Source organism: Emiliania huxleyi (assembly GCF_000372725.1).
Source record: "Emiliania huxleyi CCMP1516 unplaced genomic scaffold EMIHUscaffold_102, whole genome shotgun sequence".
NCBI lineage: Eukaryota > Haptophyta > Isochrysidales > Noelaerhabdaceae > Emiliania > Emiliania huxleyi.
In genome coordinates this window covers 303,338-320,165 of record NW_005202303.1, presented here as the reverse complement: position 1 = coordinate 320,165, position 16,828 = coordinate 303,338, and the positions used below count along the sequence as shown (strand labels likewise).

The window sequence follows — 16,828 nt, the reverse complement described above, 5'->3', positions numbered from 1 at the left end:
GTCGTCTAATGATCATAATTCATGAGACTGATTACTCTGTCGCCGTGTCTGAGGTGCCAGCCCGCCGCGGTGCAGAGAGGGGGGGGGGGGGAGGCAAGGCGAGGCAGGGTGAGGTAAACGTCTCCACGACGCTCGTGCTGAGCTGTCAGCGAGGGCAGGTCGAGGTACATGACATGCCAAGGCGCCGCGTCATTACTTATCAATAATGAATCGATTCTACGTGGGGCTGCCATCTACTCTGCTGCTGCCGCTGCTACGGGTGGGAGTCACGGACCGTCGCGCGGCCGCCCACCAGCATCTCGCACAGAGCAAGGTCAGGAGACACGCGCCAGCCCCCGCCACGGCGAGCACGCCGTCGAGGAGCGCCTAATCTCGCCCACAGTCTCGGCTTGACCTCAGCGCTCTCGCCGGCGAGTCTGAACGATGTCGGGCAGCGCACCACTTCGGCGGAGTCGCCAAATCGTCGCCAAGAGCTTCCATTGCCGCGGAAGAAGATCTTTGCGAGGGGCGTGAGCCACGAGGCGCCCGAGTCCTCCTCCTCCTCCTCCCCCCCCCCCTCCTCCTCCTCCTCCCTCTCCGCCTCCTCGTCCCTCTCGAAAGCCGTGAGGCTGTCGCCGCTGAGGTCATCTTCCCTGGCCACGCGCGAGGAGGCGTCGGCAGGCGGAGGGTGTGTGTGTAGTGGATGCGGCGGAGGTGGTGTCCCTCGGTGAGGGGAGGAAGTATCTCTTGTCTCGGAAGTGTCGCGGCGCGCCGTCCGAGCTGGTCGAGCTTCGTCTTGTACCGGTCGTCCTTGCCCCCCGCCTCGGCATCGCTGACGGCACTCGCAGGTGGCCCATCCCACCCGTCGACCACGCTCTCAAGGGGCTGCGCTTGCCCAGCGGGCAGCGGAGGGGCGGGTGGCCAGCTGGAGATCTGGGCGCGGGCCGGAGGCAGCGGCTGCGGAGACGGCGGGGGCGGAGGAGGAGGACTCGGTGGAGGCGCAGGGGCAGGCGACCCGGGTGGCACCGGGGGTGACGGCGGGGGCAAAGACGGCGGTGCAGGGGGCGGCGGTGCTGGGTGAGGACACTCCGGGAAATTCCCGAAGCCGCAGAACCTGCACAGCTCGAAGCCGCCCGCAGCGCAGCCGGCACCGCCGCTTCCGCTTCCGCAAGACGGGTCATAAAAGCAAGGCTCTTGTGGCCCGGAGCACACGGCGCTTGCCACAAATCCGCAGGGCACTTTCGCGGTCGCCATATATGGAAAGGCTCAGCCTCGCGACCACGCCCGACCCCACCACCTCGAGGACCTGAGACTGTAACTACCGGACCTGTGTCTGTGGAGGGGCGCACGGCGAGCAAACGGCGTCTAGTTGGAAAATGCTCACTCACGGCGCTCGAGGGGCGGCGAGAGCCGAGGGTCGCGCAGCACGAGTGTCCGGAGACACTCGAGCGCGGAGAGACAGTGTGTCACCGCCCGTACGTGCGCGACGGTCCGAGAAAGTACGGGCGGTGCAGGGTGAGTTGACCAGGGGTTAGACACGTGTTGTGTCATCAACAGAGAGAAGGATTTGACCTCAGGGCCGAGGTTCGCCGAGCGCGGCGCAGTCGGGGGAAGCCGCCACCGAGCACACCGACGAGCGCAGACCGCACACGCGCACAGAGCGCTGGTCGGAGATACGGATTCACTCGCGCCGCGGGGGGGACACGACCCATAGTCGTGCTCGCGGCCCGTGGCTGCCGTGTTCCCCCGTCTTAGCGGCGAGGCGCGCGCCCCCGGCGCGGGACCGTCTGTCGGTGTCGCGAAGTGGGTCGCGTCCCCTGATATTGCCGTCAATACAGCATCCACACCCTCTACTCACACAACTTTTAATATGAACCTCGCCGTCGAGCTGGTACCTCAAAAGTCACCACCCCACCTCTCGCAAGTGCGCCATCCGCTTGGGCGAGAGCGCCTCCTTCGCCTGCGCCGCGCGCATCGCCTCGCTCCACCGCGCGAGCTCGTGGCCGTCGCCGAGCACCGCGCCCACGTCGCTGTGGCCGTGCACCGCGTGGAACGCTCGCAGCTCGCGGAAGCTGCTCATCCAGGCCGACCCGCAGCTGCGCGAGCTCTGCCACACGAACCCGATCTGATCGAGCTCGGCGACGCGGGCCGCGCCCAGCTCGGAGCGGCAGCGCCGCACCGCCGCCACCCAGCCGCCAAGGGCCGGGTCGCGCTGGTACTTTTTCTTCACGTCGCAATCGCCGTGCTCGTCGCGATACGCCGCAAGCCGCGCAAGCATGCCGGCCCAGTCCGCCCTCGTCGGGTCATCCACGTCCGAGGGCGCCACCCACGAGAAGCAGAGCAGGTCGAGTGCGTCGACGCGCGCCGCGGCGAGCCTGAGGCATCAGCGCACCGGAGTCAGCGCGGGGCACCGTGCAGTGTACTCAGAGCACCGCGTGAACACACCGGCCTGTGCTCAGCATCTAGAGGCGGCAAGCCTGCTCTAGGAAGTGTCCAGGAAGTGTCTGAAGTGTCTAGAGGCGGCAAGCCTGCCGGCGTCGCGCAGCTGCCGCTGCACCTTGCACCAACGGCCGAGGTCGCCGTCCACGTCTGGCCCCAGCGGCGCGTCGGCGTTGCCCCAGTCCTCCTTGTACCGAGCCAGCCGCGCGCGCATCGCCTGATTGATGAGCGTTCTTGATTGATTAATCAACTGATTGGGATCGAGCCAACGCCCGCGCGCGCAGCCTCCCAAGCCAAGTCACTGACCTCCGTCGCCCGTTCGGCGAACGCCTCCCGCCTCGCCAACCGCTCTGCCACCGCCCTCTCCCCCTCCTCACGCAGCGACGCCACCCTGGCCGCCGCCTCCGCCTCCGCCTCCGCCGCGGTCTCGCTCCGTGGCGTGCAGACGTGGGCGAGACCCGAGCCGCGGAGGAGGAGGACGGGCACATCCCAAAAGATCGGCGACGCGGCTGCCGCCATCCACTCGGACACCTAGTTGCACCGACCGCTGTTGCGGTCTTCGCGTTCCTCCCTTCTGCCGCCCTCTCCGCTCCGCACACCTGTTGATGAATCAGCGACATGCATGATTCCCGGCTGCTTAGAGGAGGGGCGGGTCCGCCACACTCTCCCAGACCGGAGTGCGGCCGCTCTCGCGCGAAGCGGCGTGCGCATTCTTGCCGCCGCCCTCCCGCCACGCCGCCCACGCCGCCTCGCGCGCCCATAGGGTGGCGGTCGCATAAGTGAAGCCGCCCGCCTAGAGAATGAGTCTCGAGTGTGCCGAGTACAGACTGCGGACGAGGCGAGTGCCGCTGAGTCCGGCGGAGCACGTGTCTGTCTCGACCGCTGTGTGGTGCAGAGGAGTGGAGCAGAGGTGTACATCAGAGGTGCGGGTCCCCGGTCGTCGGGTGTCTGAGGGGTGTCCGAGGGGTGTCCGAGGGGTGTCCGAGGGGTGCCCGCCTGGCCGGCGGCGGGCGGCGAGGCGCGGCGCAGGAGCGAGAAGCCGACGAAGCCCGGCTGTCCGGCCAGCTTCGACTCGCGTGTCGCCCACCGCTGCTCGAAGAGGCGGCGCGACGCCTCGTCGGGCTTCACCACGAACCGGTTCATCGCAAGAAAGGCGGGCTCTCCTGGGGACGGGTAGAGGTCGGGGTCGGGGGTCAGGGACCACGGCGAGGGTTGAGCACCACGAGCCGCAAAAACATGCATATGCACGCCTGGCTGCATCTCCGGCCTGCCAGCCGGGCGCTGCACCATGGTCGCGTCCCAGGGCTGCTCGTCCGACGCGAGGACTTCACCGTCATAAACGTCACTCACCGACAGGAGCATGTAGTCTGGCGTACCGGGCGGGTAGTTGGCGTACAGCTTACCGTACATCGAAATGTCATCCCTGCGTCGCACCAGCAGGGCCGCCCGTTTTTTGCCGAGACTCATCTCTGCCGCCACCTGCGCCTCAAACTCGCGGCGCTCGAGAGGGTCGACGCAAAAGGGCTTCAAGCGAACCGAACGGTCTGCCATCGCTTTGGGTGGCAGGTTTCCGCCCGCGAACGTTGAGGCGAAGATCATAACGGTATGTTGTGCCGGCCCCCCGGCGTCACGGCAGGGCCTTGCGAGAGGAGCAGAGACGCCAAGCCCCAGCCCGAACCCAGGTGGCGAGAGGAGCCGCAGGGCAAAAGAAATGGTAGGGCAACCCCGGGGCTAGGGCTCTCTAGCCCGTAACCCGATCCCGATCATCCGGCCCGCTGGGTGCGCTTCTTAGCTCCCCGGCCCTGGATGTGAGGCTGATAACTGCACTCCAAGTGCTCCAAGTGCAGTACCCCTCTTTAGCCCTCAACATGAGCTCCTCTCCCCCACTGGCGACTGGGAGGACAACGGCAACAATTGGCATGACCACGCCAAGGCCCAGCCGCACCGTGAATAATTTTATCAGCAAAAGAGAATTCACTTATGGGCTCCAAGAGACTCCGAAAGGGACCGACTACCCGTGCGAAGCAAAAGAAATTGAAGTCGGGAAAGACCCGTCGAGCGCTCAGCAGCTCTTCAGCTCCCTTGGCCGAGCTCCATCATCTCTTCCGCACCTCACGAGCCGCACCAACTCTGACGCGTTGCCCTTCCTGGCGTGGAAGGCGCGCCTGGAGAACTTCTGGTTCTGCCGCGTGTAGTCCGGCTCGAACGGGCACCGCCTGATGCCGCACAGGTGCGCCCACTTGCCGCAGCACACGATGGGCTCGGGCAGCCGCGCAAACGGGCACTGCGACGCCATAGCCTCGAAGCGAGGCTCAAAGTAGCCGAGGTAGACACCGGAGGCGTCCGGTGCGAGCGGCTTGCTGAGCAGCGCTGATGCGGAGAAGGATTCGCCGGTGACACGATCGGCGCGCAGCACCCTCTCCGCCTCGCCGGTTGAGTTGTATGGCTGAAGCACATCGCAAAAGCCCACCGGGTCTGCGTAGTAATGTCCGAGTGGCTTCGACTTGTGGCACGGCCCGCCGAGCGGGTCGCGCTGACAGCCGGTTCGAATGCGCTCAAACACCTTCCGCGTGAGCCCGATTCGCACGCCTGCCTCAAACCGGACGTTCCGCGTGAGGTTCAGAGTGTCATGCACGTGCAGAGGCCAGACGAAGTGGGACCACGCTGGAAGACTTAGCTGCCGCAGCCGGCGCAACACCCACCGCCAGTCCTCCGAGATGCGGCCAAAGCTAGCAATCACCGCGGGTGGTGCCGCTATCCACCAGTCGTTGGCGAACATGTAAGGGTTTGAGGGCAGCAGCGGCTTTGCCTGCCACTGGTGTTGATGGATCTCCGGCGTGCAGTGGCCAAGCAGTCGCCCTGTATACTGCCGTCCCTTGCGATAGTTGGTGCAAGCGCCAGTTGTTGCGTTGCACGCCCCCGCGCCGCACCGGCCGAGCACGAGGGCTTTCTCGGACGGCGACACAGCGTCGCGCACGCAGCAGCTCTCCGAGATGGTGATGTGCCCGCGACGCAGCCTCGCGAGCGCGACGGGAGCGCCCACAAAGGCGTCCCAGCGCAGCGCAAAGGTGAGCGCATAAGGATACCCCCGTGCACGCTCTCTGGCGAGCACCAGCTCCGCAGCTCGCCCGAGCGAGAGCGCCTGCGAGCGGGCTTTGTCGGCAAAAACGGGCGGATCGTGCCTGCTGCCAAGCAGGTGCGTGCCGTAGAGGGTCGCAACCACACCCGAGAGCTCTGGGTTCCAAGAGTGCGCGAAGACGTCAACGCCTGCCCGTGCATTGGCCCGCACGATGTACTCGAGGTGCGAAGCCGCTGTGAAGTGCAGCAGCCGGCCGCTGCCACGGAGGTTGAGCCACAGGGCCGCGGACGGCGCCTGCTCGAGCGTGCCGACGAGGCCGTGCAGAACCAGCGCATATTCGGAGCGGCGGTCTGACATATATCGCGTTGTCGCTGTAGCCCGGAATTCATTTTAAATACTCGAGTAGCCGCAGGCCCCGGCGGAGTGTACGGCTCTAATGAAACTCCCCACCCCCCACACCATTGGGCAGATGGGCACAGGACTAGTAGCCTGCGGGCCACCTTCACGTAAAAGCACAACGCCGGGAGAAAGAAAGAAAATCCAGAAGCAAACGAGGGATGGGAGGAGGACAGGGTCCCCACCAGAAAGAAAAAGAAAGAAAACGGACAACCCAGGGGAGGGTGGATGGGAGGACGGCACGCCGCCACCACACAGGGATTTTAAGGAGAGGGGTGTGGTGCGCTAGCCGTCGCCCACCCTCCACGAGCAGGATTTTGCAACCGTTTTTACACCTCGGATTTTTCGCGGCCATTTCCCCTCTCCGGCCATTTCCCTCGAGAGCTGCGAGAGCGCACTGCGAGAGCCACGATACGGCTTACAGGCACACATGTGTTCCCTCTGCCTCGTGCTCGCCGCGGGCTGGAGCGGCAACCGGCTCGCGCCGTGCCGCGCCGTGCCGCGCGCCGCGCCGCCTCATAGCGCCCTGCCCCATGAAGCCGTCGCTGCCGTTTCCGAAGACCCCGACGCTGTCCGGGAGGGCGATTGGACGCAGCTCGCCACCAACCTCGAGACGGCGGTGTACAAGGTCCGCGAGCTCGACGCAGGGCTCGGGCCGGCGGCTGGCTTCGACGCGCTGGCACGCTTCAACGAGCTGGAGACCGCGTCCGCCCGACGCCTCGAGCGCGCCCTGCTCGGCGACGCTGCGGAGCCGGCAAGCTCCTGCCGTGAGCTGGCGGGAACGCTGCTCACGTCGCTCGAGGGGCTTCAGTCGCGAGTCGAGTCGCAGCAGGCCGCCAGCGCCGAGGAGTCGCGCCGCAGCGAGGCAGCGCTGCGCGATGAGTCGGACCTTCGCGCGGCGGCGGAGGCGGCGCTGGCGCAGTCGGAGAGCCTCTTGGCGAGCAGCCGCGAGGAGCTCTGCGAGTGCCAGGCCGAGGCTGCGAGGCAGGTGGGCGCGCTGGGCGACGCGCTCGAGGCGTCGCAGGACGAACTCGCGCGCAGAGAGGCGGCGCTTTCGCAAGCAGCGGACGAGGCCGCCGCCGCTCGCAATAGAGAGGGCGCTGGACCCTTCCTCTGATCTTTTTCTCTACCTTTCCGCAGGCGTCCGCTGCGGTCAAGGCGAAGGAGGAGGCGCTGGCGGCGGCGGCAGCGGCCGAGGCGGCGGCCGCCGCCTCCATCGCTGCGGCGGCGGAGGAGCGGATGCGTGAGCGGGAGAAGCTGGATCGTGCGGTGGAGAACGCGGTGAGCGAGGCGGAGCGCAGCTTCTTCAAGCAGAAGGCGGCGCAGGCGGCGCGAGCGGCCAAGGAGGCGGAGGCGGCGAGGGAGGAGGCGGCGGCGAGAGAGGCGGCGGCGGCGAGGGCGGTGCCGGAGCAAGACGCTGCGCCGCGTGCTGTCGACTTTGGGGGCGGCAGGCGGCGGGTGGGCGGGGTGGGCTCCAAGGCGCCAGCTCTTCCGTTTGGACGGGTGGCGGGGGTCTCAGCCTTTCCAGAGCCTCCCTGACACTGCTCCGAGTAGGCGCCGCTCTTGCTCGGGGGAGGGCTCAGCCTCGGCCTCGCCGCGTGGTACGCCGCCCTGCCCGACGTGACGCCGCCGCTCGCGCTGGTGCTTCTGCCGGTGGCAGCGCTCACCGCACAGGCGGCACGCACCGGATGCTTCGGCCCCTTCTCGGCGCCTGCTCACCCCTCTCTGCTCCTTCCCGCAGGCGGCCGGCGTCGGAAGCGAGGAGCCCTTGCGCCGCACCTTCTCGGAGCCTTCCTGCGCCTTCGCGGAGCATTCTCGGTGCCTCCCTGTAGGTGTCCTACGCGCCGTCCCTCCCGGCGCCGCCGCCCCTCCAGCCACCGCCGCCCCTCCAGCCGCCGCCGCCCCGGGCTCCCTCCGTGGCGCCAGCAGCGGCGGCAGAGCACGTCGCAGAGGAGGCTGGCGCCGCACCGCTGCCGTCGAAGCGGGGGGCGGAGGAGATGGAAAAGGTTGCCGAGGAGGCAGAGCCGCTGACGACGGGAGGCTCGGAGGCGAAGGCGGAGGCGGAGGCCGTGGCCGCTAAGCTGGACGCCGTGAAGGAGGGAGGCTTGCGCGCTGTGCAGGAGCGCCAAGAGAGGCGCGAGGCGTACGCAGTTTGGGTGGCGGCGGCGGCGGCGGTGGCAGCGGAGGCCGCGGAGGCCAGGGTGACGTCGCTGCGTGAGGAGGGGGAGAGGGCGGTGGCGGAGCGCCAAGAGCGGCGCGAGGCATACACGGCATGGGAGGCGGCGGCGGAGGCAGCAGGCAAGTTGGCGTCGCTGCGTCAAGAGGGGGAGAGAGCGGTGGCGGAGCGGTTGGCGAGGCGGGAGGCGTATGCCGCGCGGGCGGTAGAGGCGGCGGAGGCGGCGGAGGAGGCGGAGGCGGAGGCGGAGGCGGAGGCGGAGGCGGAGGCGGTGGCGGCGGTGGCGGCCGAGGCGCCGGAGCAGCAGGCGGCTGAAGAGGTTCGAGAGAGGCCTCCGTTCGACGCGGAGGAGTGGAAGCGGCGAATCAACGAGAAGAGCGAGCGCATGCGCCGTGCACAGCAGGCTCCGAGCCCCTTGCTTCAGAGCCCGTCGCCGCCGCCACCCGCCGGAGCAAGCGGCGCCACGACATCGCCCGAGGCGGAGTTCGCGGGCGCCTCCACGAGGGTCCGCAAGCGCGACCGCGTGCTGAAGGCGGTGCGTGGGATGGTCGCACGCGCCTCTCCAGTGGCGGGCTTGGCGAGGCGGCTCCTCTCCCGGATCCGCCGCGGGCTGGAGTGAGAAGCTTTCTCAAAGCAGGGGGCGGGGTGGAGGTCGCGGCGAGGTGCGCGGCTCTGTATGTATTTTCATGTATGGAAACATCTGAGGTAAGAACACACCTAACAGCATGCGGGACGGTGACTACACAGATCTGGCATCTGCGTGCGCGGGGCGGGTCTCTGTGGGGGATCGGGTGAGCGGGGTCTGTGAGGTATGAGGACGGAGGTGGAGCGCGCGCGCACACACGCGCCACGGGACGAGACGTATCGAGATACTCGGGCTCCGAATACAAGTAGAGCATGCGGTGGGATTGGGGTGGTGGTGGTGGTCGGACCGCGCGGCCTCCCTTGCCTCTTGTAGGCTCGCAGTTGGCGGCACGCGCAGCCTCCCTGTCTTCAAGGCGGCGCTCTTACGCCGCCGAGATCACCGCGTCGGCGGCGGGCGGGTCGTCGCGCGCCGGGCTGAGGTGCACCTTGCCCACGAGGGCGAAGGAGAGGAAGAGGCCGACGTAGACGGCGAAGAAGCCGTTGCCGGCGACTGAGAAGCCAGCCGAGTCGCGGAAGGTCAGGACGCCAGCCGCGCCGAGCCAGCCGAGGGCAAGGAGCGGGGTGGCGATCTTGTTGACGAGGGGGAGCGGCTCCTTGAGCACGAGGTGGTAGAGTCCGACGAAGGCCGAGATGCACACCAGCACGAGCGAGTACACGTACTCGCCGAACATGCCGCGGACGTCGTCGCTGCGCCCCTCCTGAATGACATTATCCTGGTCCTGCAGGAGCGAGCCAAGGACGATCACCGACGCGAAGAGGAACGCAAACATCGACGAGGAGAGGGCGTCGGCGTTGGCGACGGCGCGGACGTTCTCGACGGCAGCCTCCGCCTCGCTGCCAAGGTGTGCGAGGCATGCGACCAGGAGCAGCCAGATGGAAAAGTACCCGTTAGCGGTGGTGGCGGGAGCAACGAAGATTCCGCCGCCGGTGACGCCAAAGGTTCCGACGATGGCGCCGGCGGCGACCCACGGGACGAGGAAGATGGCCATTGCGCGGCGCATCGAGACAGGCGAGTCGCTGACGTTGAAGAGGACCGTCTCGAGGAGCGCCGGCTTGAAGACGGAGCACCAGTAGTGGAAGAGGGCAAGGAAGCCGGCGACGGCGCCGACGGCAATCATGTACGCCTGGCGGTCGGGCACGATGTTGTCCTGGTAGACCATGTCAACGACACCCGCAGCCACGGGAGTCGTGACCGCGCCCTGGTAGAAGTAGGCCGAGAGCACCACCACCACGCCGAGCGCGAGGATCTGGAAGATGTTGGAGTTGAGCGGGCCAGAGGCGCTGCCAGTCATCTGCGCGGCCATGAAGAAGCCAAACCAGGACGAGAAATATCCGTTGTTCATCCCGGTGAAGGGCGAGCCGCTGCGGAAGGTGAGGACGCCGGCGGTGGCCGCCCAGAGCAGCACGAGGATCGGGATGAGTGTCTGGATGGCCGACTCCTTCATGTCGGCGAAGATGATCATGATGGTGATGAGGATGGTGGCCGCGGCGGAAGCCATGCCGAAGATGGCGATGTCGTCGGTGGTTTGGGTTTGCGGCCCGGCACTGGGGAACTCGACGCCGTCGTTGGGGTCGACGTACTTGATGGTGGCGATGAGCAGCATGACCGCGGCGAAGAAGAGGCCGGCGGCCCGCCCCTTGAGCGACTTGGCGTCGCCGATGCTCATGGTCTTGGAGAGGAGGAGGAGCGACGCGAGGAAGCCGGTCCACACCGAGAAGTAGCCGTTGCCGGCGGGAACCGCGGACGTGCCGTCGGGCGCGAAGGGCGACTTGAAGGTGCAGACGCCCGCGCCGACGCCCCACCAGAGGACGAAGAAGATTGAGAAGGCACCGAGGACGGAGACGTCGGTCGACTTGATGGAGAGCATCTTCTTGTCGGACATGTCGGGCTTGAAGCGGGTCATGAGGAGTGCGATGAGGCCGAGGCCGAGGCCGACGGCGCCGACGGAGACGGCGTACTTGCGGTACTTGTCCCAGTAGGTGGACGGATACTCGTAGTCAGGCGCACCGTAGCCGCCCTGCGGCGCGGCGGCGGTGACAAGGAGCCAGAGGCCGGCGACGGAGAGAGTCACGAGGAGGTTCTGGATCGAGTTGCCGGTGGAGGAGTCGCGCGTGGTGCCGTACTCCTGGGTGGGCTTCTGAGCGTAGTCGTCGGACATCGTGGAGGCTGCGGGCGGCGGGATGTGAGAGTGAGGACATCGTGGACGTTGGAGTGGGCGCGGCGATTTGTGTGACTGCTGGCGGCCGTCGTGGCGCGTGGCGTGCGGGCGCGTAGATGTTGCGTGGCGTGGCGTGGCGCGCGGAGAGGCGGGCGCGAGGCTTACATCGTCGGGAGGCAAGGATGGTGACACGGTCGGTTACTTGGTTGACGGGATCAATTGTCCGATGCACCTTGATTTCGTCGTGCGCAATAACTTTTGAGAAAATTAAGCAGAAAAGGTGCCGACCTCAACCCTGGGACCTTCCTGACGCATGCAGCTGTGCTCTCCAGGATACCCATCACTGAGCCGACAATGCTACGGGTTAGCCCCAGGCGCCAGGGTGGCGCCCACCCCCATAGCCATACCCTCGCTCGGGCACTTGCCTGCGCCCTTGCGCGCTAGCCCACGCCCTGCCCCGCAAGATCTCACTCCATCCCGGCCTGCGGCATACCTCGGCACCCCCTTGCACGGAATTTCAAAACGCCCAGGTTCCCTGCTCAGATCGGCGAAGCGCCACACAGTGCCACGGAGTGCCGCGTAGTGCGGCGTGCGCGCGGGCGTGCGCGCGGGCGGCGTGCGCGCACGTGCGCGGGCGTGCGCGCATGCTGCGTAGTGCCGCGTAGTGCCGCGCGCGCGCGCGTGCGGCGGTCGTGCGCGGGCGTGCGCGGGCGTGCGCGGGCGTGCGCGGGCGTGCGCGGGCGTGCGCGGGCGTGCGCGGGCATGCGCGGCGTGCGCGGCCAGGGCGCAGGCAAGTGCCTGAGGGTATGGGGGTGGGCGCCACCCTGGGGCTACCCGTAGCATCGTCGGCTCAGTGATGGGTATCCCCACGAATGTCTCACTCAAAACCGGCCAGCTTGTTTGTTTGTTTGTTTGTCTCCCTCCCGCTGTGGCTGGCATGCATGCCGGGCCGACTTTAAAGTCATCGTGGTCTTCCTGTTCTCATTCACTAACGTGTATTTCACACAAAAACACAACCCCGGACCCAAGCAAGACGCACAAGCACAGATGACAGTCGAGACGAGAAACAGCAAGACAGAGATTTCTAACTGCAACGTCCAACGACAGTCAGAAGTCAGCACTGGGTCCCAGGAAGGCGAATGCGATGACGGCCTCTAGTGAGAGCTCTCTAGCTATTGAGCTCATTCATACTCACGCAGGCAAATAGATCGCTACTAGGACGCTGTTTCATTCACAGCAGTCAGTCACACCTCCCTAGCATGGAGGACGGGCCCACACGCACACACGCTGCACACGATTGGCTCGGGAGCCGACACGAGGCACACTGTCACCGGCCTTAGCACCGGGTCCGGACTGCTGGACACACAGCACACAGCTCACAGGACAGCTCACGAGGTGGCGCTATGTAGTGGGATTCTCAGGGACTGACGCGGGAGAAGAAGGTGGAGCACAGGGACAGGGACACAGAACTCACGAACATCCCACCCCGCGCCGGGGGCGGTGGCGCGCGCGAGCGCCGGGGTATTTTGGACCTGCAGATTGGTTCATTCACAGCCACACAAAATAAGTATGTGACACTTACTTGTCGCCTGCCCCCTCTCTTTGTGTGGTCATCGCAAACCCCGTCAGCAATCCACCTACGGGTATGTTCGCTAAGATCCACATCGAGGTGAAGCAATAAAATTCAATCCCCCCCCCGTTGGGACACGTGTCGGCCGGGGCGGGTGCGGCTCTTCCCCTCTTTGGGTGTGATGCTCCCCATCTGGCTCGACCCAACCCTTTTCGCCGCGATTTCCGCGCTGCTTCTCGCGCTCGTCTTCCTCCACCGCCGCACTGCCTCTGCCGCCGCTCCGACCGCAGAGGCCGGCGCGGTGCTTCGCGCGCCGCCGTGGCAAAGTCCGAAGCTCAGCGAGACCGAATGCTTTGAGGCCGCCTCCAGCCCACAAACGCCGCGTCCAGCGCACCAAGCACACGCGCGCACGGCGACTCAACCTCGCAACTCGCACTATCCGCGACCACCCGCCCAGCGCAACCCTGTGACCCCGCACTCTGCCGACTCCACACAGGCGGCAGTCAAGGCAGCGCCGCGGCTGCTCGGCTACCTGGTGGACAACGAGCCGCAAAGCCTGTACGGGCTGTACAAGCAGGCGACGCTCGGTGACGCGCCAGCCGGCGGCGCGGGCGGTGGACTCAAGGCTCGCGCCAAGGCTGCGGCGTGGCGCGCGCAGGCCGGCAAGGAGGCTGCGGCGTGCCGCGCAGAGTACGTCGCGCTGCTCGACGGCGTCACCAAGCGAGCGGCCGCGTGCGTGCTTCCGCCCTCCCTGCGGCAGAAGCCTCGGTGCGCCGACCTGCGCTGCCGCGTGCGCATCCTCGGGACCGGGCGCGTGGCTGTCAGAGGAGAGGCGCCCTCGCCAGCAAGGAGAGCCGTGCTCACTCCCGCCCTGCCTGCGCGGTAGGCACTATCTGCCGCCAAACATCGTGACGAATCGCGAGGTGCGGCGGAGAGCAGTGACCCACGGACCAGAACCCGGTCGATCAACACGCCCCCTCCTCGCCCCTCCCCACGCAGATAGAGCGGCGGGGCGGCCTTGAGCCGCTCTCCCTCGACCGGGCCCGCAGCGGCGTGACCGAGCGGCGCTTTGCAGCGGACGATGAGCGAGCCAGCGCCATGGCTGCGGCGGCGGCGAGGCAGGCGCTCGAGGCGGCGGGAGTGGCTCCCGAGTCGTTGACTTGCATCGTGCACGCCTCGGGAACTCCAGAGCAGTGCCTCCCCGACGGCGGCCCGCTGCTGCAGCGTGAGCTCGGACTGGGCGGCTCGGGGATCCGCGCCTTCTCTGTCCACGCCACCTGCCTCTCGTTCCTCGTCGGCCTCGAGACGGCGTGCATGCTGCTCGCGCGCGCAGACACGCCGGACGACGCGCGCGCGGCCCGCGCCCGTGGGGCGGCAGAGGCGCTGGGCGCCCCTCTAGAGCGGCGGTGTGTTGACAGGCGCTGATCCTCGTCTGCTCGTCCGAGATCTCCTCGCGGCACGTCGACCCGACAGACGAGCACGTGGCCCCCCTCTTTGGCGACGGGGCCGCGGCGTGCGTCGTGCGCAAGGCCTCGTGGCGCGAGGGGTCGGCGCTGCACCGCGCGCACATGGAGACGTATGCGGACGGCGCGAGTCTCACCGAGGTGCGAGGCGGCGGCACCAACTTCCCCTTCCACCGGGTCGACGACCGCGCGGCGCCAAACCCAGCAGCCACCCGCGAGGTCAACCACTTCCAGATGGACGGGCCCGCCACGATGCGGATGGTGCTGCAGCACGGGCCGGGCTTCATGGAGCGGCTCCGGCCAGGTCTCTCGTCCGGGCTCGGGGACATCGCATGGGTGGTGCCGCACCAGGCAAGCGGGCTCGCACTCGACGCGATCACCGACGCGCTGGGCTGGCCAGCGGAGCGCATGCTGCGCACGCTCGACCGCCTCGGCAACGTGGTGCGAGCGGGGACACACCGCTGGCGCGGTTGCCTCATCACCCGGCGCCGCTCACGGCACAACTCCCCTCGATAGGTTGCCGCCTCGATCCCGCTCACGCTCCACGCGGGCGTCACCTCGGGCCGCATCCAGCGCGGCGACAAGCTGCTCCTAATGGGCACGGGTGCGGGGCTCTCTTTCGGGGGCATGATCCTCACCTTTTGAGAGGTCCAGTTCCGGAAGCACCCCAGCGAGCAAGGAGGGCGCGCGGCCTTAGGACTCCGCTCAAGGCTCAAAACAACAAGGGATTAGGGGAGGAGAGAGACGCTTTCGGCCGACGCGACCGCAGATCTCATGTGTGGCATCGCGGGTGGGTGTGCACCTGTGCACCTGTGCTCTCTCGTGTGGTTGGAATCCACAGTGGTGCGGTGCGTGAGCCCTGTCGGCGTGACGTGTGGGCGCGCAAAACAGATCTTTAAGCGCTCTGAGCCGCCCGCGCCATATGCATAATAAAAACACACAACCAGCCCCACCGCAACCGCCCCGGCCGGGCTTCCCCGCTCCGGGCTGCGCACTCTCTCGCTCACTTCACTCTCGACACTCCGCTCTCCTCTCTCCCTCCCCGCACCACTAGGCTATGCACGGGCCGGCACCATGGCCGCTTGGGCCGGCGCGGAGCGCGGCTCGCGCGTTCGCCTCGTTGAAGAGCCGATTCTTCCGCTCCCGCCGCAGCCACTCCTGCAGCTCCGAGGTGGTGTGTGCCACCGTCTTCTCGCCCGCACGCGCGGGGATCACGTCCCACCCCTCGACGCCGTCCTTGGACGGAAGGCTCGCCGACCGGGCGGCGAGTCGGCCAAACCGCTCCTCTAGCCGCACCGGAGCGAGCGCCGCCGTGCTCCGCCGCGCTGCCAGCGGTGCAAGCGGCGCCGCCGCAGCAGCCTCTGCCGCCGCCGCAGCAGTCTCCGCCGCCGCCGAAGTCTCCCCTACCGCCGCTGCCTCCGCCTCCCTGGGCGCTGGGTCGGGCACGACAAGCACGGTCGGGGGCGGCGACGGGGCTGCGGCTGCCGGCGGCGAGCGGTTGGGCGACGCTCTCGAGGAGACGGCTGTGCGCAGGGCGTCCAGAAGCGCAGCCTTCTGCTCCAGCGAGGCGGCTCGTATGTGGAGCCGCGCCTCGGGGCCGACGCCGCAGCAGCGCCGCGGCAGCAGCAGCTGCAGCCACCGAGACGAGCACCCGCCTGATGAGGGAGAGTCCTGCGGTGGGGATGAGCTCTGTGTGTGTGCGGCGGCGCAGCGGCTATTGGCACCGTCGTGGACGCCGATAATGTCGCTCATGTGCCACACGTTGGTGGCGACGGCTGGCCTGCGAGGCTCGCTGGTCGATACGGAGGTGCAGTCGATCGAGAGGAGGCGGGCGTAGGTCCCGCGGTAAAGGCACCACTTGTCCACGCGGAAATGTGAGGCGCTGCTCTCTGGTCTCGGCTGCTTGGTTGGAGAGGAGCTGACCCGCCAGCGGTGCCGCTGGATGTCATCCCAGGCTTGCATTCGCTGCTGGGACCGCACGAGAGGGAGCACGCGAACTCGAGTGCCCCCGGCGCCCCCGCCGATTTTCACACCTGCTTCTCGAAGCTCTCGAGGTCTCGAGGTTGGTTTTTATGGACGCACTTGGGACTGACGACTGTTTTATCCGTTTCGAACTCACGGCTCACGCGGCTATGACCTGTGTGTGCTGCCGCAGCCTGCCGGCGCCCCCCCGGATGAAACGTGAAACGAGACGACGGCGTCTCGGCGAGGTGCCGAGGTGCGAAAGATCGGTTCACGCGGGACCCGCCGCGGCCTTTTCCTGGCTCGAAAGATGTTCACGGCGCGGGCCCCAGCACGGAGGGGCAGGGGGCAGGGGGGGAGCCCCCCGGGGCCCGGGTACTCCTTAGCTGTCCTAACTCGTCTAGGCGTTGACAAATAACCCAGCCGTGCACCCGTGGCGCGTGAGTGCTGCGTGAAGTCTCGCCCACACCCCTCGTCGTGCGTCACAAGAGGGGGGGGGGGGGGTCGACACGGCACGCGCGCGCTGCGCGCACGGCCTCGGCCTCGGCGACACACGGGGAGGGGGAGAACCCAGCACTGCGCTGAGCGTACAGAAAGAGAGAGGTGGGACAGATCTCAGGCTTCCCGCACCTTTGTGGTACTGGCCTTCCTGACCAGCGACACAAAGTAGGCGTGCCAGCAGTCGTCGGCGGTGAGCTCGGGGTGAAAGGCGATGCCGAGCAAGTTGCCGTCCTGCACGGCGACGGGCGCATCCTCCCTCCCCTCGACCGGGACGCGCGCGAGCACCTTCACCGCGCCTAGTGCGACCCGGCGCCGTCTGCCCGGCTCTTGTCATCGCTGATTGGCTCCTCCCCGTGCCGTGCGTGCGGCCCGCTTATGCTCTTTTGTGCGAGAAGTCGCCGCCGGAGGGAGGGTGCGAGAGGGAGAGGTGGGAGCCCAGAGGTGGCGAGAGGAGGCGAG

The 16,828-nt window shown here is 67.6% G+C and overlaps 4 protein-coding genes across 4 annotated transcripts in view; 1 reads left to right on the top strand and 3 right to left on the bottom strand.

The window, feature by feature from the left end:
- Window positions 1-1,882: 1,882 nt before the first annotated feature.
- Window positions 1,883-2,632, bottom strand: EMIHUDRAFT_222289 (hypothetical protein; the record flags this gene model as incomplete). The annotated part of the gene is made up of 2 exons (XM_005793266.1): window positions 1,883-2,354; window positions 2,544-2,632. 2 exons carry the CDS (start codon window positions 2,630-2,632, stop codon window positions 1,883-1,885), a joined length of 561 nt encoding a protein of 186 aa, XP_005793323.1.
- A 6,104-nt stretch (window positions 2,633-8,736) lies between these two features.
- Window positions 8,737-11,059, bottom strand: EMIHUDRAFT_439512 (hypothetical protein). Its single transcript, XM_005793265.1, has one exon. It carries the CDS (start codon window positions 10,871-10,873, stop codon window positions 9,077-9,079), a length of 1,797 nt encoding a protein of 598 aa, XP_005793322.1. The 5' UTR covers window positions 10,874-11,059; the 3' UTR covers window positions 8,737-9,076.
- A 2,116-nt stretch (window positions 11,060-13,175) lies between these two features.
- KAS1 (beta-ketoacyl-ACP synthase) lies at window positions 13,176-14,551 on the top strand (the record flags this gene model as incomplete). The annotated part of the gene is made up of 5 exons (XM_005793264.1): window positions 13,176-13,253; window positions 13,330-13,366; window positions 13,443-13,790; window positions 13,862-14,347; window positions 14,423-14,551. The coding sequence occupies exons 3-5, from the start codon at window positions 13,542-13,544 to the stop codon at window positions 14,549-14,551; spliced, it is 864 nt and encodes a 287-aa protein (XP_005793321.1). The 5' UTR covers window positions 13,176-13,253; window positions 13,330-13,366; window positions 13,443-13,541.
- Window positions 14,552-14,956: 405 nt separating this feature from the next.
- The window catches only part of EMIHUDRAFT_222283 (hypothetical protein), a gene marked incomplete at both ends in the record, with an annotated part of 2,619 nt that continues 747 nt past the window's right edge, over window positions 14,957-16,828 (bottom strand). The window contains 5 exons of the mRNA XM_005793263.1: window positions 14,957-15,190; window positions 15,362-15,561; window positions 15,631-15,763; window positions 15,940-16,043; window positions 16,510-16,665. Coding sequence (XP_005793320.1) covers window positions 14,957-15,190; window positions 15,362-15,561; window positions 15,631-15,763; window positions 15,940-16,043; window positions 16,510-16,665 — 827 coding nt within the window. The remainder of the gene's footprint in view (window positions 15,191-15,361; window positions 15,562-15,630; window positions 15,764-15,939; window positions 16,044-16,509; window positions 16,666-16,828) is intronic.